Source organism: Plecotus auritus (genome assembly GCF_963455305.1).
Source record: "Plecotus auritus genome assembly, chromosome: 14".
Taxonomy (NCBI): Eukaryota; Metazoa; Chordata; class Mammalia; order Chiroptera; family Vespertilionidae; genus Plecotus; species Plecotus auritus.
Window position 1 is genome coordinate 15,589,060 of NC_137780.1, and position 23,253 is coordinate 15,612,312.

Genomic DNA, 23,253 nt, shown 5'->3' on the forward strand with positions numbered 1-23,253 from the left:
TCATAGAACAGACATGCAGTGTAGACACGGCGAAGTACCTTGAATGCTGCTTCACCCGTGCCTGACTCCGGGTCCCGTGCAGTGCTAGCGTCTTTTAAACCCTGTGTGTCAGCTGGGTCTCTTTCTCCTGGAGATCTCCCCTTGCCTGAGTGCTTTCTTATGGTGAGATACAGGTGCAAAAACATCAACACTGTGACTTTATCGTCTTTTTCATTTTCCATGTGTTTTCATAGTATTTTATATATTTTTTTAAAGGCTGATAAAAATAGTGTTGGTCTAGCGTTGAGGGAGAGGAAAAGAGGAAAAGAAGAGACAAAAATAACATAACTGTTTCCAAAAGCAGTAGGACTATAGTGATTAAGAAAGTTATCCTACTGTTTAATTAAAATATTCCAATTGAAGTGTGTCAGCAATGTAGACAGAAGCCAAATATTGTATGGTAGGTCTCTTTCCCTCTCAGAGGAAGTGGACGGGAATCCCTGTCCTGACTTTTTCCTTTTCAAGAGAGAAATGGTAGAAAATCGGTTCCCTTACTCCTTTATGTATCTGTAGGAACAAGGCCCAAGACTAGACATTGTGAGGAATAAAAATTGCCCGTGGCTGGGCTGTGGTATCCAGATGCTTACATCTAGTAGGACACGTAATAGAAATATACAGTGTCGGGCAGTATTTGGGAAGAACTCTACGTGGTGGTACAGACTGCTATAGAGCAGCGGTTGCCAACCTTTCGGATCTCGCGGACCCCTGGTGGTCTGCGAACCACCGGTTGGCGACCGCTGCTCTAGAGGGTATGTTATGTATGGGCCTTTCAGAATGGAGAGGTCAGAGTAAGCGGATTGGAGTGACTTTTCAGCCAGAACTTGAAGAACTGGTAGGTGTCTTGTAAGAATAATTATAAGACATTCATGCCATGGAAAGACCATAAGAGTCGGTATTAAAAAGTAGTTTATAAAGTTACCTTTTGAGAATTAAACTAATTGTCATTACAAAATAATAGGCAAAATGTCTTCAGGCCCAAAGGAAGGAACACCTACGTTACTGGTAATAGTTACTTAAATAGTATATCAGGGTGTCCCCCAAAAATGTACACACTTTGAATAATTATAAAGGCAGTGTTTATTGAAATACTTTTCATTTTCAAAATGTAATAGAATCTGCAGACATAGTGTGTATGCATTTGGGGGGGACACCCTGTATATAGTTTTAAATAGTTCTCAACAGGAGAAGGGAGGCCAGGTAGGAAATGGTGTGTTGTGTGGATCCAGCACTTTCCAGGGAAAGAGAAGACTTCCAGGAACTTGAACTTCTTGGTCATTAGACATGTGTACTCTGCTGTAGGGTGGAGATTCTTCATTGGGGTATACCTCAGCTGGAGTGAGATGCTCTTTCAGTTACAGAATTTCTCCCCATTGTCCATAGGGCATAATGACAAGAGTATGGCCTCAGGATCAGAACTTGTTCAAGTTCCACGCCTAAACTTGCTAGCTGGATGACTCTTGACAAGACACGATTCTTGTCTCTGCATTAGCATAATGGGGGTAAAAGGATGGCTGCTAAGTAACCGGGAGGCTTGAATACAAGCACTGGTCTGCAGAGTTTCACTCAGGGCCTAGCACATGGCACTCAGCGAAGCTGTGAATATGCTCTGTAATCTTAAACCCACCGAGAACCTTAATCACTAATTTCTCGGTACTGAATCTTCTCAAACAGGATGTGCAGATCAGATGCGTAAGCATTCCGGGAAGGAAATCAGATACCCCATCACAAAGCAGTGCTTCCCAGCATTCTCAAATGGTGCTGGTAGCCTTAGTCCGTCATCAAGAACCTAATCGTTCCTGGGAGGTCGCGAAAGCGCTGTTTCTGAACCCGCCGTGAGGCAGAGGCTGCAGGCCTGCGTGAGTGACCTGCCAGTGTTGAATGCCAACCTGGAGAGTCTGTGGACGTAATGATGGCCAACTTTCACTCAGCATTCACTGTGGGCCAAGCAGCCTGCTAAGCGCTCTACCTGCCCTGTTGTGTAAGCCTCAAAGACGACACTGCCGGGCAGGTATTGAAATTCTCCTCTCTTAATGAGGAAAGCGAAGCTTGGAGGTGCTAGGTAGCTGAGGTCACACAGTTGTTAATGGCAGAGCCAGAATTTGAGCCTCAGTCTGCCACTTGCCACTGCTGTCAGCCATCACGCTGCAGCACACAAGGGTCAAACCAGGAAGTCCTGGTTTCAGATCCAGTTCCACTTCTCTCCAGGAACACCATCTTAAGCAAGGGGTTTTAGCCTCTCTGAACCGCAGAGTCTTCATCTAAAACCCAGAATGAATACGGCCCATGTAATGGGCATGTTCGGAGGATTGGAAGGAAGGCACGTGAAGTCCCCGGCACAGTTTCTAACGCCCGGAAGTGACTCGACACGACATGATGGTTACTATTTGGGGCTCTCCAGGCAGGTTTCTGCTCCCCACTGTCCCCCTTAGCCTGTGACTTCGTGTCACTTGCAGGTAAAAGTAAAACCTTTATACTTTTCCCCGGCAAATACATGTAGAATACGGCTTGCTTATTTAAATTAGAAAAGAATCGAGGCTATTACCAGTTTTAAGGTCTGACATTTGTCCTACATGCCATATAAATGTCACTATTTTTATCGTGATAAAATGTAAATAACATAAAACATGCCATCTTAGCAATTTTTTAAAATATATTTTATTGATTTTTTACAGAGAGGAAGGGAGAGGAAGAGAGAGTTAGAAACATTGATGAGAGAGAAACATCCATCAGCTGCCTCCTGCACACCCCCTACTGGGGATGTGCCCGCAACCAAGGTACATGCCCTTGACCAGAATCGAACCTGGGACCCTTCAATCCGCAGGTCGACGCTCTATCCACTGAGCCAAACCGGTTAGGGCTTAACAATTTCTAAGTCTACAAGTCAGTGTCATCCATTATATACTGTCATGCAGCCATCACCATTCTCTGTTTCCAGGTCTTTCCATCACCCTGAGCAAAGCCTCTATAACTATTTAACAGTAACCCCCACTATTTAGAATTTCTTTTCGTTCTACACTAAGTTATTCTAGTCAAATCATCTTACTTTTTACATCACATACCTATCAGTTGAAGATAAGCAGTATATGTTTTGAGGAAGATGATACCAGCCAGATTGGGATATTTTCACGTTTGCCAAGCAGTACTTTTATGTCTGAATCAAAGTATTCCAGTTGAAAGCATATGATACAATTAGGGTAGAGTTGATGATATAGTTTATACTTCCTTTACATGTTTTTAAAGAATTGTACTTTACATGTCTAAAAGCTAATAAGCATTTCTGTTTATTAATTAGAAGAATTTAACAAGTTCTATTATTGAAGGGTGGTGTGTGTGTTTTTTCCAGAATTACTGAAATATTATATTTTATTCAAACCCAAAATTATATTTGGCATGAAATAAAATTGAATTTGGTTGACACCATTTCCCTTAAAATGTAATGTACTTTTGATAAGAGTGGATAAAACATGACTGATCAGGGGCTTGTAATCCATTTTGTAGATCTTCAAAATGTGAGCAGGATCCTTGGAACAGATAATTTAAACTAGATAGGCTAGAGTTAATCATGGTGCTCTCTTTTTTATTCCTCTTAATTGTACAAAAAGAGTTTGCTAACTGTTGTAAGGTATTTTCTAAGGCTTATTTTCAGAATGTGAAAGCTGTAATGAGAATAGTATAAACATATGCTACCTGAATTTTTCCCCACATACCTTTTCAATTTATTTTAAAATAGATAGAAATGTTTTCATTTGCAATATTGCTGGTGTTTGGCCAAGACCAAGACTTACACTCCTAACTTTCACTTGTCCAGTTACGTGTCCAGTTAAGCATGAGAGGTCGATTTTAGTCGACACCTCATTCAACCAGCAATTTCTTTTGTAGAGGCAATGGTTCCAACATGATGCATGTTAGAATGTCCTAGAGCAGTGGTCGGCAAACTGCGGCTCGCAAACCACATGAGGCTCTTTGACCCCTTGAGTGTGGCTCGTCCACAAAATACCACGGCCTGGGCAAGTCTATTTTGAAGAAGTGGCGTTAGAAGAAGTTTAAGTTTAAAAAATGTGGCTCTCAAAAGAAATTTCAATCGTTGTACTGTTGATATTTGGCTCTATTGGCTAATGAGTTTGCCGACCACTGTCCTAGAGAACTAAAAATACACCATCTCTGGGCTCGGTCCACAGAGACTCTGCTTTGATAGATTTACGATAGACTTTGACTCGCGTGTGTATTTGTAATAAACACCAGCCGGGGTTGAGAACCACTGTGTCCAAAGGAGAACAGGGCGAGGGGGGCTGGGGTGGGGCTGCGAGGGGGCGGGAATGAGCGCCAGGCATTTCCTCCTCCTCCCTGTTTCGGTCAAGCAGCCCCAGAGAAGAGGAAAATGAGGCTCACTGGTAGATCCAGAATTTAGAAAATAAAGTAGCTTTTCTCTTTTTGTCATTGCAGACATGGAAGGACTTTGATGAAACTTACATGACTCCACAAAAGATGCTCTAATGGATGACAGTGAGCTGCCTGCAGGTAAACTTCAGATAGAACCACAAGATGGGTGTCATCCTGGTGGCAGCGTGGAAAGTGTAGGGTCACGCCTGCCTTCTGCATCAGACGAAAATGAGAACCAGCTTGACGGCTGTGGGCAGGACCGCCTGACCAGCAGTGACGGTGCCATGGGCAAACCGGCAGCGACCGAGCAGGACAGCCTCAACAACAACGCGGGCTGCACACCCAGCTGTGAGGCGGCCACAAGTGAGACCTCAGGAAGCACTGCTTGGGAAGGCCCCGAAGATGGACAGGACTCCCTGGGAAAGGACAGAAAAATACCCGGAAGGAGAAGCTCCAGAACCAAGACAGGCCCAGCAAGGAAGATACCACCAGGTATTTCCTTAATTACTCTTTATACTGCTCCCTGGAAATACCTCTTCTTCCCGCCCACACTGTGTACCGGTCCTGCATCTCGTTTTCCTTCTCCCGGTAGAGTCCGGAGCTAGTTCCACCGGCGCACAAACAGATCCAGCCGCGCGGTATGCCAGGCGTATGCCGTGTCTCTGCAGCGTCCCACTGTGTGCGTGTACCATCATTTATTTCACCGTTTCTTAATGGCTACTCCCTGTGTGTTCTACAATAAATGTGCTGAAATTGGCATTCTTTATACATGGTTTCACACTAGATCCTTTAAATACAGGGTATCCCCAAAAACTGTATACACACTTGGAATAATTAATCCCAGTGGGTTAAATCTGAAAAGCAAGAAACATCAATTGATCTAAAAATGTTAAAGTGTGTATACATTTGGGGGGCCGGGAGGAGATGCCCTGAATATAGAGTCCTCTTCCTTTATAAATTAGACCATTTGACCATTTATTACTAAAATTAGCCTCACAAATTTCCTTCTGTCATCACTATGGCTTTGATCTCTAACCTGTGAGTTTATGTGCTTGTATAGTCTTACCCTCTTTATAAAATCTTCCCATCTCACTCAGTGGATGAATTTATACATCTATACTAGTAAAAGGGTAATATGCTAATTAGACCGGACATCTTCCGGATGAAGCCACGATGGTGGGGGCTGAGGCAGAGGTGGTTAGGGGCAATCAGGCTGGCAGGGGAGAGCAGTTAGGGGGCGACCAGGCTGGTAAGCAGAGGCAGTTAGTGGCAATCAGGCCTGCAGGCAGAGGCAGTTAGAGACGATCAGGCAGGCAGGCAGGCAGGCGAGCAGTTAGGAACCAGCAGTCCCGGATTGCGAGAGGGATGTCTCATATTGGCGAGGCCGGGCTGAGGGACCCCCTCCCCCTGCCCCTGTGCACGAATTTTGTGCACTGGGCCTCTAGTTAACATATAATGTTGAATAAGACATCAAGCTTTAATTATCTGTAATCACTTTGGTTACAAAGTAATTCAGAGCATAACGTACTGAGAATGTGGTTTGGTGGAAGTACAGACTGTTTTGCTGGAATGGCAGGGCAGCCCTGGGAAAAGGCAGCTTCTGGCTATTTTCCATCGGCAGTGCGGCCGGAGGATCCGGCGCATCCCACACTGGGACCCCGTGGTCAGCGCCACCCAACTCCTGCGCCCGGCTCTGGTGCGCGAAGTGCACGCCTCCTCTCACCTGCTGCTCTCTTCTGCGTCTTTGGCTGATTTGCCATCTCTCTGTCCATAGTCTGTTTTTCATTTGGAGTAAAAAATGACATTTTCCAATTTCTACAGATCAATCTGTATTTATCCTAGAAGGTAACTTGATAACTTTTTAATGCAGCTCATAATTTGACTTTCCAGTTAATTGATCCCTTTGTCTTTGCTTTTCCTTAGTAGACTTAAAGCAAATTAAAATAATTTTTACAAGCAGTAGGAAAGCATTTTCTTAAAAGACCTATATTAGCTATGATATATACAGTACTATTTATGTATAAATTGTTTTATTCTTCATAATTCAAGGGAAGCTTGACTGTGCCTCTCTAATCCAATCTGGGGATATTTTTAAGAACTGAGATCTAGTGTCATGATTATGGCTCCTTTTACGGTATTCCTCCCTCCCTCCCATGGCCTTATCCCAGTTTTCCTAGGTGGGATTGTATGAAGTTGTTTAGTACTTACTACTAGTGAGAAGATATGTGTAGAATTACTACCCCCTAATGCACTTGAAATAATGTGTTTATAAAACCTGGGTATAGTCTTTATACAGATTATTTTAAGCCTATTTTTTGTATCTAATATAAATGAGTGTAAGAGTGTAAGAAACCGAATTAAGAGTTGTAAAACCTAAATTCAGATCTTACTTCTGGTTCTGGGTCACTTGGTGAGACCTAGTTATTCTGCACTTCAGTTTTCTCATTTGTATAATGATGATGTTCATATACGTGTATCTACAAAATGCCTTTCTGAGCAGTGAGTAGATTTCTGAATAGAAATAGTATGTCTACACTCGGTTAAAGTTTGGTGATTTACCTCTGGCATATCTGTAGAGATTTTACATGTAGAGAGTACATTTTCATTTGTAGTTTTGTTAAAAGAAGGTAAGTCTAGGTGGGCAAAAGAATCTTAAACTGAATGAAAAGGTATTTCTGAGGGTAGAATTATCCCTTTCTAACTCAGAAGGGGCCTAAGATGGGACGCGTTGGGACCACCTGGCGCTTTCCTCTTTACCTTGAGGTCCCTGAAGCCCGTCCTCTCAGTCCGTGTCCAGTCACAGTCTCCGTGACTGTTTGTCCCTACGACTCTCTCGGTAGCCTGTTCTTCCCCGTCTCCACCACACGGTCCCGGTCCCGGTCCCGGTCCCGCAGCTTTAGCTGGAGTCCTGCCCAAGACCCCTACGTGTGCCTCCCGCCTTGCCTCTCCATAAGCCTCCTCTGGCGGAACTAACACTGCAGACACTCATGCTGGGCGCGGGCTCTGCACTCTCCTCTTCACCGGGAAATGTCAGCATCCCAAACAAGCACAGTTTCAGGATTTTACAGATGAGCATTTTCCTAATAACAGAATAGTGTCTGAAATGTAAAATGATATCTAAAACTCGACTTTCAGTCCCAAACCAGGAATAAGCTGCTTGTCGGCAAGTGCTCTTTCAGTACTTTTTTAAAAACATACATTCAGGTAAATTCACTCCTATGCTCCCTTACCTAGCTTAACTGATAGTACTTTTTTATGCACCCCAAAGCTAGTACTGTTAAAAAAATAGAGCAATAGTATTACGATACATGATTATTTATCGATTTCTTGGAGGCAGCATTTCCATAAACCTGCTAAGACCTTGAACTTGGCCTCATCTAAGTCCAGTTGTCATTATGGCGCGGGCTTATTTTTTCCTTAAGAGAATTTAATCCCCTTGATTAGTCAACTAAGCAGGGTTACAGGCTGCGTTACAACAAGTTTCGCTGGCATCGTTTTAGCTAAATAATATTCCAACAATTAATGGAAATGAGCCTATAAATATTTAACAGCCTTATTGAGATACAATTCCCACTTAAAATGCTAAAAGTCCATGACGTTTAGCATATTCAATAGCTGTGCAACCATTACCACAGTCAGTTTTAGAACATTTTCATTGCCCACAGAAACCCCATGCCTATTAGAGTTGCTCTCCCGTTCCCCCTAGCTGTCCCAGCTCTAGGCAACCACTCACACACTTTCTTTCTCCATAGACTTGCCTGTTCTGGACATTTCACATAAATGGAACCATACAATGGATGGTCCTCTATGACTGGCTTCTTTCACTTGGCACAATATCTTCGGGATTCACCCATGTTGTAGCATGTGTCAGTACTTTGTTCCTCCTGAGGTCAGATAATCCTCCATTGCATGGGTATCTCACATTTCCTTACCGGTGTGTCAGCTGCTGGGTATTCGGGCTGTTTCTACTTTTTAGCTGTTATGAATAATGCTCCTGTGAACATTTGCATACAGGTTTTTGTGTGGACATGTGTGTTCCTTTTGAAGGGTTTTATGTGCATAGGAGTGGAATTACTGGATCATAAAGTAACTGTTTAACTTTTTTGAGGATCTGTCAAACTATTTCCTAAAGTGGCTACACCATTTCACGCTCTCGCCAGCAATATATGAGGGTTATAGTTCCTCCACATTTCTCCAGGACTTAGTAATATCTGACTCTTTTTATTATAGCCAGAGTTGTTTTTACTTAGATGTAATTCACATGCCATAAATTCACCTTTTTATAAAGTGGTTTCAGTACATTCACAAAGGTGTACAACCACCTAATTCTAGAACATTTTATTCCCCCAAAAAAGAAACTCCCCATTTTCCCCTGTGAACAACTGGGGCATAAATTTTGAATAGTGGTGAGATACAAGTTTAGATTAAGTTTCTGATGGTTGCCATAACAACTTCAGTTATTTACTCAGTCGGTCACCATAGTTTCTAAACATTTGACAAAACAGTTCAGCATCTGGCAGGAAGCCAGAGTACGCAGCAGATGCACATTGAGAAAGACCCTCCAGACGGACTTGGCCACCCTTCAGTGCCCAGACCGGTTCCACCGGAGGCCTTCACAGCATGGCCGCTGGGGGGTGACAGAGAGGCCCGGGAGCTGGGAAAACAACTCTTGGGAATGGTCTGTGTCCTGCAGTCCGGCTGTGTCGTGAGAACAAAGACTTTGGTTTTGAATGTTGGCTCTGCCTGTTGCTATGTGACCCCAGAAAAGCAGTACCTCCGTTCCCTGAGCCTCCTTCCTTATCTGCGGCAGGGCTGATCCTGTCTTGTCCTTAGAGCAATCCTGAATGTGAAGTATCTGAACAGTCCCCAGCGTGAAACAGGTGCTCCTAACTGGCAGTTGTCTTTGTCTGTGTCACCCGGGGAGTTTTAAGGGGCATGAGTAGGAGCAGCATTCAGCAAAATTCAGACATTTGTTTAATTTGACTCTAACCCAGCCGTGGGCAAACTACGGCCCGCAGGCCGGATCCGGCCCGTTCGGCTGTTCTATCCGGCCCGCGGAGCCGAAAGAGCGGAGGGGTCTCTTGCTCTCCCCTCCGCTCCTTTACTTTGAATTTATATTAGTTCACACAAACACTCCATCCATGCTTTTGTTCTGGCCCTCCGGTCCAGTTTAAGAACCCATTGTGGCCCTCGAGTCAAAAAGTTTGCCCACCCCTGCTCTAAATCCATCTCACCGCTTTTGTCAGTAAGTTTCTTCTGGGATCTTAGTAACACTCTCTTTCTAGATTCACCTATCCCTGCCCCTCTCTCCCCTATGTGTGTTCCTAAAAACATATGTTCAGTACCTTCCTCATCATGCCTCCTGGCATGGATCTTCAAGACACATTTGCTTTTTATATAGCTTGCTTTGACCATAGAACCTTTTATCTGGCCTTAAATATGTGCCTTTATATTTGTTAGAGAAACAAATTTTTATATTTTCAGACTTACAAGAAGATCATAAAATTTATATAAAGTCACATAAAATTTGAGAATTCTATTTATTTATGCTGGAGAACCAAGGAATATTTTTCATGTGATAGCTGATGAATTCAGTGTGCTTGGAATGAACTGGGGGAAAAAATGTAGCCATTTTGATATTAGCAAAGCTGTTCGTGACCATCTAATGGGAAACAATGTATTAGTTGCATTTGAAACTTTGATACTTGAGTATCATAGACCTGATCAGCAGGCTGCATGTGCAGCAGGTGCGGGTGGGCGGGGACTTGCAGCGTCGGGGACAGGGGTGGGGCCGCGGCAGAGAGGCCTCCGGGTGCCTGTGCTGGGGGTCCGCAGGCGCATGGAAAGGCCCCTCTGCCCCTCTGTCCGCAGGCCTCCTCCCGCTTCAGCCAACCTCTTGGGGCAATCCATCGAGGAGCCCCAGATGGGTGGGCGGGGCCTACCTCTTTGGGGCAATGGATCCCGGGGCTCCTGCACTGTGACAGGGTGCAGGCCAGGCTGGGGAACACCCCCCTGCCCCGACTGCATAAATTTAGTACACTGGGCCACTAGTATTTTATAAAATTTAGAGTCTAAATCCCAGCAATATTAATATGTACTAATTGTGCCTTTAATATGAATTGAAAAGAGCCTGGAGCATATTCTAGAAGTACTTTCTCAGATGCACTGTGTATTTACACAATCTAAATACTGAGTATAGGATTCTCAGACTTAGTGTGTCCCAGCTAAGTGAGCCTTTCATGTGAGAGGAGACAATGAATAATGGTCTTTGAGTTCAAGACAGTGAGGCTGGAGGCAGAGTCCTTCATACTAAGGCCGGCTTACAGGCAGGCGTGCCGTGTGTATGACAAAGCCTAATGCTCAGCCATTAATTTATGAGGAGCCAGGTTGAGAGCAGTCAGGTCACTTTCCTTAGGTCACAGGGCCGTTTGCCTGCAGCCGGCGCTCCAACCACAGGCCTATGCTGCTGCGCTGAAGGCTGAGGCCACCGCCCGAGGGCACAGGAGGATAGCGTGCCACAGGTGCCACGTGGAGCAGTGGTGATTATGATTACATAAGATGCCCTTTGACCCCAAGTCAGGTCCCAAGGAAGTTGGCTAATTTTCAGATTTATCTCACTCATAATACTAGTTCAGGGAAAGGAGGGAATATTTCCTTTTAACCACTTAAATGCATTTAGCCACGGATTGCAGATACTTAAATGGTGAGCACTCCTCTATTTTCATGAGACTAAGTAGGAGCTTAGGTGGTGACATGTGGGGGACAGAGGAGTAAGCCGCAGAGGAACTGCATGAACCATGTATCAACATTTATTTCTGCTCCCTCCTCCAAAAGTATGGGCAAGCTGTGCATCCGCATGAGCGAGGAAGAGAGACTGAGGGATTCAGGATGCCATGGCTCAAGGAATCATAACCTGAAATCACAGACAGAAAGGCATTTTGTTCTGTTTTTTATTTCAGTAAAATATATACATAAATTTGCCAGTTTAAGTGTCCAGTTCAGTGGTATTAATTACATGTTATATAACCATCACCACCATCTATTTCCTGAATTTTTATCACCCTAAACAGACTCTGTCAGCATTAAGCAATCCCCATCCTTCTGCCCCTTGCACCCAGTAACCTCTGTTCTATTTTCCGTCTCTGTGAATGTGCCTGTTCTAGATCTTTCATGTAAGTGGAAGCATATGAGACGCGTCCTTTGGTGACTGGCTTTTTCACTTAGCGTAATGCCTTCAGGACCATCCGTGTTGCAGCATGCATTCCATTGTATGAACATGCCACCTTCTGTATGCCCAGTCATCTGTTGATGGATATTCAGGTTGTTTCCACCTTTTGGCTAAATGTGAATAGTGCTGCTGTGAATATTGGCATACGTGTATCTGTTTGTGTGTATACCTAGAGATATACCTGTTCTGTGTATGTAATGGAGTTGCTGAGTCAATGCAGTAACGTAACATCGCACTGGAAGAGGAGAGGAATGGGAGTGAGTGCTCAGTGGGTACAGAGTTTCTGTTTGGAGTGAGAAAGAGCCTGGAAATGGATAGTGGTGAGGACGGCACAACATCGTGAGTGTAGTTAACGTCACTGAATTGTACACTTCAAAATGATTGAAATGGTTAACTTTTACGTTGTGTTTTGAAAAATCATCATAAAAAATTGGTAAGAGTTTCAAACTCAGTGATAAGGACACAGAGAGCTAAGTTGATTATAGCTTACTGAGTTTTAAAACAGAAGTTCCTGCGCATTAATTGGGCACTTTCTGTATACCGGCCTCTGTGATGCCTGTTTTCTATGGAATATCATGTTTAATCTTCTCCACAGCCTTAATTTGTGGCCTTGCACTGGTGTCTGTACATTTAAAGAAGCAGTGTTTACAGAATGGCTTCAGCAGGGAAAGCCTTTCACCAGTCAGCCTGCCCAGAGATTCCGGGTGGGCCGTTGGTGGCAAGTCTGGTGCCTGGGTCCGTAGGTGGGCAGGCTTGGTGCTTTGGTCCACAGTGGCCAGCCTGGCGCCTAGGTCTGTCGGGGCAGGCCCAGTGCCTGATCCTACATTGGGACTTGGGTCTGTGTGGGAGAGCCTGGATCCTGGGTCCTTGATGGCCAACTAGGTTTTGGGGACCACTGGGATGGGCCTGATGAATTGGTCCATGAGGTTCAGCCTGGAGCTGGAGTGAGCTTCGAGCATGGGGCCATGATCACTGGCCTGGATGCTGCAGGGCTTGGTCTGGCCCAGAGTAAGGCCAGGAGCCAGACTGTCAGAACTCTCCTGGAGGTTGGGGCCATGGGGGTCATCTGTCTACATTTCTTAAATACCGGAATCACTATGGAGATTTTGAGTGTTTGAGATGCTCAGATCTAGGAGGGACCTGAGAGCACATCTAGGCAATCCCTTTATCTTAAAGAATAGGAAACTATACTGTTTATATATATAAAAGCCTAAGTGTCTGTCTGACCATCCGACTAGTAGCTATGACGTGCACTGACCACCAGGGGGCAGATGCTCAACCAAGGAGCTGCTGTGATACACACTGGCCACTTAAAAATAAACAGCACCACAGACCTGGTGCCGACAAGCCAATACTGGGCTTTCCCCAAGTGGGACACAGGCCCCGCCACCACCCCAGAGCGACACCCCACCAAATTGCAGCCAACACTGCCAAGACCCCATGGTGCAAAATGTGGCCCCCAGCCCAGCCCAGCCCGGAAACAGTCACTGTGAGCGCTGTTAATAACATCACTTAGCAACACCCAGCTTCCTCTCCCTAGCAACTAGCATCCTTGGAGTTTCTTCAGCCCAGGAACCTGACTTGCTTTATAGCCAGGTGCAAACATTTCACACTTTAACCAAATGTCTGTGAAGCTTTCCCATGCCTCATCTCATTTGATCCTCACAGAAGTCCTGGAGTAGGTAGATAGGAGACTCGGTAGAATCCTATTTTCTTTTCATTAGCAAGACGTAAATAACGATATTAAAATATTTCTTCTAATTAATTCCCTTTCAGTGTGTGTGAATCTGTGCACCGGGACACTAGTAGAGAATAAAAGGTCTACTCCAAGGTCACTTAGAAAATAGTGACAGACTGAAGTCTCTCGCTCCAATTCCAGTGCTGTTTGATCTACCCTGCTCTGTACCAGCAAGGAATGTTATCTCAAGAGATAGGGTGATTTTATTTAAGTCATCTCTTACGCTCATGATCGTCAAGCCCTCATAGGTAATTCTTCTGTGGTCTGAGTCTTGCAAGTTTCCCTGACCTGTTAACCCATCTGGAATGACCCATCTGAGCTTAGCTCATATTTTTCATCCCCTCCCTATACTTAATGATTTAAGTCTTATATTCTTTCTAATTGTTCACATTAGCCTCTGTTGCTCTTGGAATCCTTAGATTTCTGTCGGTTATTCCTCTTAAAATTTCTTTTGTTGGTACATAATTTTATATTTTTATTGATTTCAGAGAGGAAGGGAGAGGGAGAGAGAGATATAAACATCAATGATGAGAGAGAATCATGGATCGGCTGCCTCCTGCACACCCCCCTACTGGGGATGGAGCCCACAACCCAGGCATGTGCCCTGACCGGGAATCAAACTGTGACCTCCTGGTTCAAACCATTGAGCCACTCCAGCCGGGCACTACATAATTTCATTTACTGATACATTGCTTGTTTATAAATTGTACTTATGTGCAACAGTAAATATTAAAATAACTTACAGACAAAATAGATTTAGCAGGAATCATGACCATTATGAATCTACTAGGGTTCAGAGCACAGATTTGTGCACATTGAAAGTAATTAGAAGAAATATTTTAATACCACTATTTGCCCTTTCTCTATAATAGAAACGTCAACCAAATTCACGATTGACAATAACAGATCGAAACACACACGTGCGATTGGCGCCAGCGAGAGCTTTATATGTATCGCACATGCACGAATCAACTTAGCCTTTTATAGATATAGAATAAACTTGCTTAATTAGACCTGCTTTCTGATTTAGCTAAACTTTTTCCAGCCCAGTGAAGCACCCCAACTTCTCTTTCAGGTAATTGTCTGCAACACAGCAGTAAATATCAACATGAAGCAGATTATTATTGTAGATCACGCAGGGAGAACAAAGGGTAAAATATTGAACTGCAGCAGTGTTTGACTATATTCTGCTCAGTGAGAAAACCTGAAGTCATTTTCAAGGTCCACCATTTCTTACTTCTTTTCAGTCGGGTCAAGTTTCTAAGCTTTCTAAATCTTCGTTTTATGGCTAATGAAAAAAAAAAAAAATAGGATTCCACCAAGTCTCCTATCTACCTATTCCAGGACTTCTGTGAGGATCAAATGAGATGAGGCATGGGAAAATGCTTCACAGACATTTGGTTAAAGTGTAAAATCTTTGCACCTGGCTATAAAGTAAGTCCTGTTCCTGGCCTGAAGAAACTCCAAGGAGGTAAGTCACTAGGGAGAGGAAGCCGAGCGTTGCTAACATGATGTCATTACCTGGCGTCCACAGTGACTGTTTCCGGGCTGGGCTGGGCATGGGCCGCATTTTGTGTCATGGGGTCTTGGCAGCGTTGGCTACGATTTGGTGGGGTGTCGCTCCAGGGTGGTGGTGGGGCCTGTGTCCCACTTGAGGGAAGCCGAGTATTGGTTTGTCAGCACCAGGTCTGCGGTGATGTTTCTTTTTAAATGGCCAATGCGCGTCATGGCAGCTCCTGTGTTGAGCGTCTGCCCCCTGGTGGTCAGTGAACATCATAGGTACCGGTCGGACAGTCAGATGGACATTTAGGCTTTTATATAGAGAGACTAAAGGCCCGGTGCACAAAATTTGTGCACAAGAGGGGGTGCCCCTCAGCCCAGCCTGTAACCCTATCCAATCTGGGACTCCTTGGGGGATGTCAGACTGCCCTGTGGGATCAGACCTAAACCGGCAGTCGGACATCCCTCTCATAATCCAGGACTGCTGGCTCATAACCACTCACCTGCCTGCCTTATTGCCCCTAATCGTTTCTGCCTGCCAGCCTGATCACACCCTAACTGCTCCCCTGACAGCCTGATCGCCCCCAAATGCCCTCCCCTGCCGGCCTGATTTCGCCCTCCCCTGATAGCCTCCAACCAACTGCCCTCCCCTGCTGGCCTGATCTCGCCCCCAACTGCCCTCCCCTGCCGGCCTGGTCCCCAACTGCCCTCCCCTGCCGGCCCAATTGCCCCCAACTGCCCTCCCCTGCCGGGCTAATCACCTACAACTGCCCTCCCCTGCTGGCCTGTTTGCCCCCAACTGCCCTCCCTTGTCAGCAATTTTGTGGTGGCCACCTTGTGATGGCGGCCACCTTATGATGGCGGCCATCTTGTTGTGGCCATCTTGTGATGACGTTGTGCGAGGGCGTCACGTGAGGGCATGATGCCACCTAGGCTTTTATTATATAGGATACTGTCTAAATAACTGAGATCATTCATTTTCATTATTCAGAACCCTTTTTTTACCTCCTTTAGATAAAGTACTAATAAATTCTGTTCCTTTTTTTTTTAATTTCTTTATTGATAATGGTATTACATATGTGTCCTTATTCCCCCATTCCTCCCCAACCCCCCCATTCATGCCCTTACCCCCCCCTCGTTGTCTATGTCCATTGATTAGGCTTATTTGCATGCATATAAGTCCTTTGGTTGATCTCTCCCCCTTACCCCCACCCTTCCCTACCTTTTCTGAAGTTTGACATTCTGATAGATGTTTCTCTGTCTCTGGATCTGTTTTTGTTCATCACTTTATGTTGTTCACTGTTCCTTTTTTAAAAACTTGGAAAAGCCTATCTTTCTTTAGTAATAGTCTTTAACTCTATGTTACTAAATATGAGTATTATAAAATTTCAACATTTTTTCAAAGAAGAAACATGAAGTAGTATTGATAACTATGGGAAGAACTTAAGAGAAGTGTAGAATATAGCAGGCTAGCCTTATTGCAGTCTATGTGAGATTAAATATTTTAGACGTAGTTGTATGGCAAGGGAAGAGGGAAATAAAACAGTAGTTCTCTTAACATCTTTGTAGTTTTCTGTGGAAAGCTTCTTGTAACAACCATTGTGGTTTAAAAATTAGCAAGCAGAAGAATCACTCATGTTTTCATGAATACTGTCCCTGCAAAATGGCAGGCCATCACTGCACCTGGACTTCCAGAAGCCAAGTGACATAAATTTATAAAAGAGAAGTTACAACAATATAAGAAATCACTACAGGTAATTTTGTGTTTGGAATTTTGGTGCCGAGCCACTGCTGGATACAAGGGGGATAATGTGGTACATAACTAATCCCGTGCTGCCGGAGCAGTGACCCAAGGGAGACGAGGCCGTCCACCGGTTACTGTAATGCAGCCCAGTGTCATGTAGGGCCAGAGAGAGGACTCCGAAGGAAATCAGTTTACTTCAGACTCCTGTTATAGGGCAATGCATCGATTTTGTTAGGGGAGAACATAAGTAGGCGTGGATGAGAGGAAAATGTTCCAACTGATGGAATCTCTAAGTGCTCTAAGTGCTTTATTAGGGAGATGAAGAATTGATCGGTCTGGTCACAACCGTGGGTTTATTTAGAAAGCAGTAGAAACCCTAGCCGATTTGGCTCAGTGGATAGAGCCTCGGCCTGTGGACTGAAGGTTCCCAGGTTCGATTCCGGTCAAGGGCATGGATCTTGGTTGCAGGCTCAATCCCTGGCCCTGGTCGGGGCACATGCGGGAGGCAACCAACCGATATGTCTCTCTCACATCCATTTTTTTCTCTCTCTCTGTGTCTCTCCCTCTCACTTCCTCTCTCTAAAAATCAGTGGAAAAATATCCTCCGGTGAAGATTAACAACAACACAAAAATAGAAGGCAGTAGAAGACAGGGTTCTGGACACAATCTAGAAGGCTGGGGCTTGTATCCTCAGTCGGGGTGAACACACTAAATTGCTGGGAACGATCCTGTATGAGGCAGACCAGCTGAAGGTCTGGACAGTCAGATAGTTTCTCAGTTTGAATATGAAAATTGTAACTGATACTGGGAATTTAGTGAAGGTTGACATTATAATGTATAATGATTAAATTTTTAAAATTTTGTGCATCATTTCAGGAGCTGTGGGCCAAGCATTTAATTTATTGGTGATGTTTTTATTTTTAGAAGTTTGTATTACTTAACTTCTTTTTACTAGGAAAAATGTTTCTGTGGCCATTAGCTCTGGCATCTGAATTGCTACTGCTCTTCTGGGATCCAGAAGTAGTTCCAAAGTTATCAGGCCAGAGTTTGAAGAGGAAAGCTTAACCCTTTAGCCAGCAATTTCATATGATAAACACATTTATCTTCCTGTTCAGTTCTGTTTTATTTTGGGCCAGCTAGGACTTCAAATTACACACAGTTATTCCATTTTTTTCTTTGGGAGAATCAAGTTTTGGTCAGGTTTCAACCTGCATAAACCTTTATACTTCTATTTAGATCTATTTTTATTTATACTTTTGATTATAATTCTGCAAAAATGATGTGTGTGCTGATAGAAGCAGTCAAATGTCAGCACAATCTTAATCAGGCCAGTAACTGTGTTTTCTGAGGGTTTTCACGTATTTAGTTTTATTTGAAAATTGTATCGTTAGCAGGCATCATTGTTTTAAGGTGTTTCACCATAAGCTATTTTATATTTCACTTTTTAAAAGTTAAAAATTACTTACCCTAACATAGGTACTTTATTTACTTCTTCAAGGACTTTGCTCAGGAGATGCCGCACCTTTAATGCAAGAAGACGTGCTAAGTGCAGCCACACGTGCTGTTGGTGAGGAAGAGTCAGCCGAAGGAAACGCTGACGACCAACCAGAAGCCCCGACACTAGCCTTGCAGTCTCTGTTCTCACTGATCCGAGGTGAAGTGGAGCAGTTGGACTCGAGAGCACTTCCCCTTTGCCTTCATCAGGTACTGCACTAAACCCTTCGTCTCCCTAAAATTCTGGGGCCAATGTTAGTAACGACCTGAATCCAGCCCTGTAGTTGATTCCACCCCACCTGTCCTTGGTGAGCCCACCAGAAGGGACCTGGGCACGTGGGTGGTGGGAAATTTGAATATTACTGAACAGTGGCCACTCAATGGACATGGATATTCAATCAATAGTTCCGATAACTGCTAGCTTCTTTTATTTAGGGAAGAAGCTGTTTGCAAGTTAGAGTCCATGTAGCGAGCACTTAGTGAGCACCAGATAGGTGCCGGAAGCAATGCCAGAGACTGGGGAAACAAGGTTACTACCAGGTGTAGCCTTAAGAGAGCCCCTGTGGGAGAGGAGAAGCCGCTTGTGGGTAAATAATTGTGGGAGTCTGAATTCAGTGTTGGAGTAGACAGATGTTTAAGGTTCAGCAAGCCTAAAGTGCGTGGTGAATTTTGTCCCGTAGGTATTAGGAACTTGCAGGGTATGTATGCCAAGCATGTCAAACCCAAAGGCTAACACAGGCCAAATAAACGAGGCGTGTGGTCCGCGGGCTGCGAGTTTGACATGCCTGATGTAGGCACTTACTGGGGGAACAAAGTGAGGTGGTACAGGGAGAGAGGTCACAGTGGGGTATATCGCTGGAGATTAACATGAAAAGAGATGGGAAATGAAATGGGTAGCTGGTGGCATTGAGGCTTTAGGGACTGGGGGTGTTTAATTATGGGAGTGCCAGGATAAATTTGAATTTTAAATATAACTCTTCTGATGACCAGGAGAGTAAGGTAGGAGATGGAGAGCCCGGAGATCGGGAGGCCTTTAGGACAGCGATGAGGGAGCTTTCTTTCTTACACAAGAGCTAATTCAGAAAACAAAACCTATTTATGAGCTATGTTTTATTTTCCCTTAAAATGAAAATAACTGGTATAGGGGAATGGAAAAAGCTTGGCCTTTTTCTTCATTTACTTCTGTTGCATTTTAACTTTCGCAATGAGTAGTAATTTTTTTAATTTTTAAAAAGTAAAATATAAAATAGCTTTTGTCCCAAGGCAGGAAAATGTATCCTATATAATAAAGAGCTAATATGCTAATGGTCATGACACCCTCATTCTGTAATGACCAATCAGCAGGAGGCTGCATGCGCAGCAGGCGGGGTGGGCGGGGCTGCGTGCATGGTGAGGCGCACGCGGGTGGGTGGGGACTTGACACTGTGTCCCCTCCCGGCGCCAGCCGGGGATGTGATGCTGTGTCCCCTGCCAGTGGGGCTTGACAGGGGTGGGGCCGGCCGGGTCTGGGTCTCTTCCCTTTCAGTGTGCACGAATTTCATGCACTGGGCCACTAGTATTCTTATAAATGTATATTGCCTCCTTTGTGGACTTGAATGCCTGTGAGAAAATGGGTGCTGCTTTTTGACCTCTAAAACCTTCTAACTTGCCTGTCCAGTGGGGCTCAGCGGTTGAGTGTCAACCCAGGAATTGAGGTCACAGGTTCGATTCCCCATCAGGGCACAAGGTCGGATTGTGGGCACGGTCTCCAGTAGGGGGCATACGGGAGGCAGCCGATCAATGATGTTCCTCTCTCATTGATGTTCTATCTATCACTCTCCCTTCCTCTCTAAAAATCCATAAAATCATGTTTGAAACCTTCTAGCTTGCCCTAGTTGAGCAGCGCCAACACCAAGGCAGCTTTCTCAGCCTTCAGCCTTCCTTCTATTGGTACAGTAGAGACTTTGCAAAGGGTAGTCACACTTACTGTCACTTCATCCTCCAAACAACCATAGAGGTAACTATTAGCATCATCTGTTTACAAATGGGAAAGCAGGCTCCTTTACAAAGCAAGTTTCTTATCATTCTGGAGCTGGAATGGGTTTATTCCATTCATTGCATCTGTTTTTGTAACAACTTGGGTGAAATTTGAATCTGGGCTATTTATTAAGTTACATTGTTTAATTACATCTAATTTCTTGAGGTTGACAATATAATTGTAGGTTAGGGAAGAGAGTGTCCTAGTTCTTGGGAAATACACGTGCAAGTGTTTAGGAGTGATATATTTAGGAATGGCCTTGAATAATGCCAGCAACTTACTCAAGATTTTTCCATTAGAAAAAAAATACGTACGAGAGAAAGCAAATTTGGCAAAATGTCAACAATCAGCAAATCTAGGTAAAAGGTATATGGCTGTTGATTTTCCTATTCTTTGAACTCTTCTGTAGAGTTTCAATAAAAAAGAGGGGAAAGGGCATCTGGAGTAGGTGGAAATAACAAATGTAGTCAGATCCTTTCAAGAAGTTTATGTCACTGGGGTGCTGTTACATTAAAGGAGAGAAAAATGCACTTATCAATTGGCAGGCGATCCTACAGCTGAAAGCAGATCTAGTAGAAAATCACATTTTCGACAGGAAGATGGTAATGATCATGATCACACCTGAAGATAATTTAGTTTTTAATATCTCAAAGGAAAACTGTGCCCTCGTTCCCCAGGATCATACCAGTGCTGAACCCTGCAGGTTACGCTTCTTCAGTGTCTCAGCCTCTTCTCTCCTGGCAAAGAGCTGGGCGCGTACAGTGCGCGTTGGAAGGATGGGCTTTGGCTCTGCCTCTGACATGCTAAGTGGCTTTAGTTTCTTCTGGGAAGTTGTAGAGCAAGTGAGATAATGCATGTAGAAGCACTTAATACAGTGCTTGGAACACAGTAAAAGTCAAATAAACATTAAGCATCACTCTATTCTCGCTGTCACAAATTCCAAGATTGCTGTTAGAAATGACGGCTGGGATCAGCAAAGCCATGCTGAAGATGCAGCAGCTGAGCCATCAGGGCAGCAGAAGCAGCTGACGGCCCGCAGCCCCAGAGGACAGAAAGTCCTCCTCCCTCCCAAGGGAGACACAAATCAGGGCGAGACGAGGTGACGTTACTCATTTCAGTCTTGCCCAGCGCCTCGCCCTGTGCCTTTCGCCTGGACTCACCAGTTGTTGACATTTTACCACATTGTTGCCCTCTCCCCCCACATATTTTCCATGGAAGCACTTTTCCCCACATCCAAACCCGGTCGGCAAGTCCTGCAGATCTGCTTCAAAAATGTCCACAATCTGAGCTCCTCTTGCCTCCCTCATCGCTACATCTCAGCACAAGACACTGTCGAATCTCACCTGGATTCTTGCAGTGCACGCCTCCCCGTGGAGACCTCTCTGCTTCCACTCTTCCGTTTCGTTTTTTCCCCTCGTACAGCAGTCACTGTGACCCAGGTGAAATGTAAGTCAGACCATGTTACCCCTCTGCTCTAAGCCCTCCAGTCCTCGCTTCTCATTTAGAGAAGAAGCCCGAATTCTTACCATGGCCCACACGACCCTACAGGATCAGGCTCGTTCCTCTTCGACCTTCATCCCTACAACTCTCCTCCTCATTCACTCCTTCCCAGGAGAGAGGTGGAGGGAATCTCCAGTGAACAGAGACTCTAAGATGACAGCTATCCACCAAGGAGAGGGTAATTAGTCAGTCCTGTGTGGAGCAGATCAGCAGAATCTGAAGAGAGACTTTTATCCCATTTTCCTATTTCAGAATGCTTGATGTGTCTGAATATACTGAGAAGATTTAGGCTCTTAGTAGAGTATTTGGAGTTATTCATGTGAGAAATACATGGAAAACTATGCCCAGAAAAAAGGAAAGGAAAAGAAAAAAGTAGCTCCAGAAGCCATAACCGGTTTGGCTCAGTGGATAGAGCATCGGCCTGCGGACTCAAAGGTTCCAGGTTCGATTCCGGTCAAGGGCATGTACCTTGGTTGCAGGCACATTCCCAGTAGGGGGTGTGCAGGAGGCAGCTGATGGGTGTTTCTCTCTCATCGATGTTTCTGACTCTCTATCCCTCTCCCTTTCTCTCAGTAAAAAATTAATAAAATATATATATGTATTTTAAAAAGTAGCTCCAGGGAGGGAGAAACCAAGATGGCGGCATAGGTAAACACCTAAACTGCTGCCTCGCACAACAATTTCAAAACTACAACTAAAAGACAGAACGGACACCATCCAGAACCACAGGAAAGCTGGCTGAGTGAAAATTCTACAACTAGAAGGAAAGAGAAAAGCTCACAGAGAATTGGAGGTACGGCAAAGGGTCTTTGTGCGCGCAGAGAGGAAGGGCAGCTGAAAGCCTGGCTGACTTTCTCTGGTGGAAGGGGGAAGGAAGCCCCCAACCGCACTGAACCCCAGTTCTGACTGCACTGAACCCCAGTTCTGGGCGAGCCCCTGGGGACCCACGCTCTTACGGGGGGAGTCTGGACTCTCGGGCGGAGACTCGGGAGACGGGAAGGCAGAGGTCTGAAGGCACGCACGTGCGCGCAAGGGCAAGGCTGACAGGAAGCCAAGACTGAGACTCCACCCCATCCAAGCTGAGCACAGAGGCTATTGCAATTTGGCAAGTCTAATCCTATAAGGCTGTCTCCAGCACCGAACTTCTCCCAGCATAGACACAGCTGATCCTTACAGCCAACTGGCCTGGAGGTCAATTCTTCCCAGTGATACCAACAACAATCAAGACTTAATTACAACAAGGCTGTACACACAGTCCACAAAGGGGTGCACCAAGAGTGTCCACCTCAGGTTAACTGGGGAGGCAGACCCACTGGGCCATATTGGAAACTTAGCACACAAATCTACCTTACCAACTCAGGGAAGCAATGAAAATGCGGCGTCAAAGAATCAGATCACAAACGAAAGAAATCGAGGAAAACAAACAACTGGATATAGAATTCAAAACCACGGTTATAAGGCTTTTCAAGAATATCCTAGAAAAGGCCGAGAAATTTAGCAAGACCCTCAAGGATATGAAAAAGGACCAACTAGAAATTAAACATACACTGACTGAAATAAAAAATATTATACAGAGACCCAAAAACAGACAAGAGGAACACAAAAATCAAGTC

General features: G+C 44.7%; 1 protein-coding gene across 1 annotated transcript in view; it reads left to right on the forward strand.

Moving 5' to 3' along the window:
• Positions 1-23,253, forward strand: part of CNST (consortin, connexin sorting protein) — an 80,646-nt gene that overhangs the window by 26,502 nt on the left and 30,891 nt on the right. Inside the window, exons 2-3 of the mRNA XM_080651089.1 lie at positions 4,483-4,911; positions 18,128-18,333. Of these exons, the coding sequence (XP_080507215.1) occupies positions 4,533-4,911; positions 18,128-18,333 (585 nt within the window). The 5' untranslated portion in view covers positions 4,483-4,532. The remainder of the gene's footprint in view (positions 1-4,482; positions 4,912-18,127; positions 18,334-23,253) is intronic.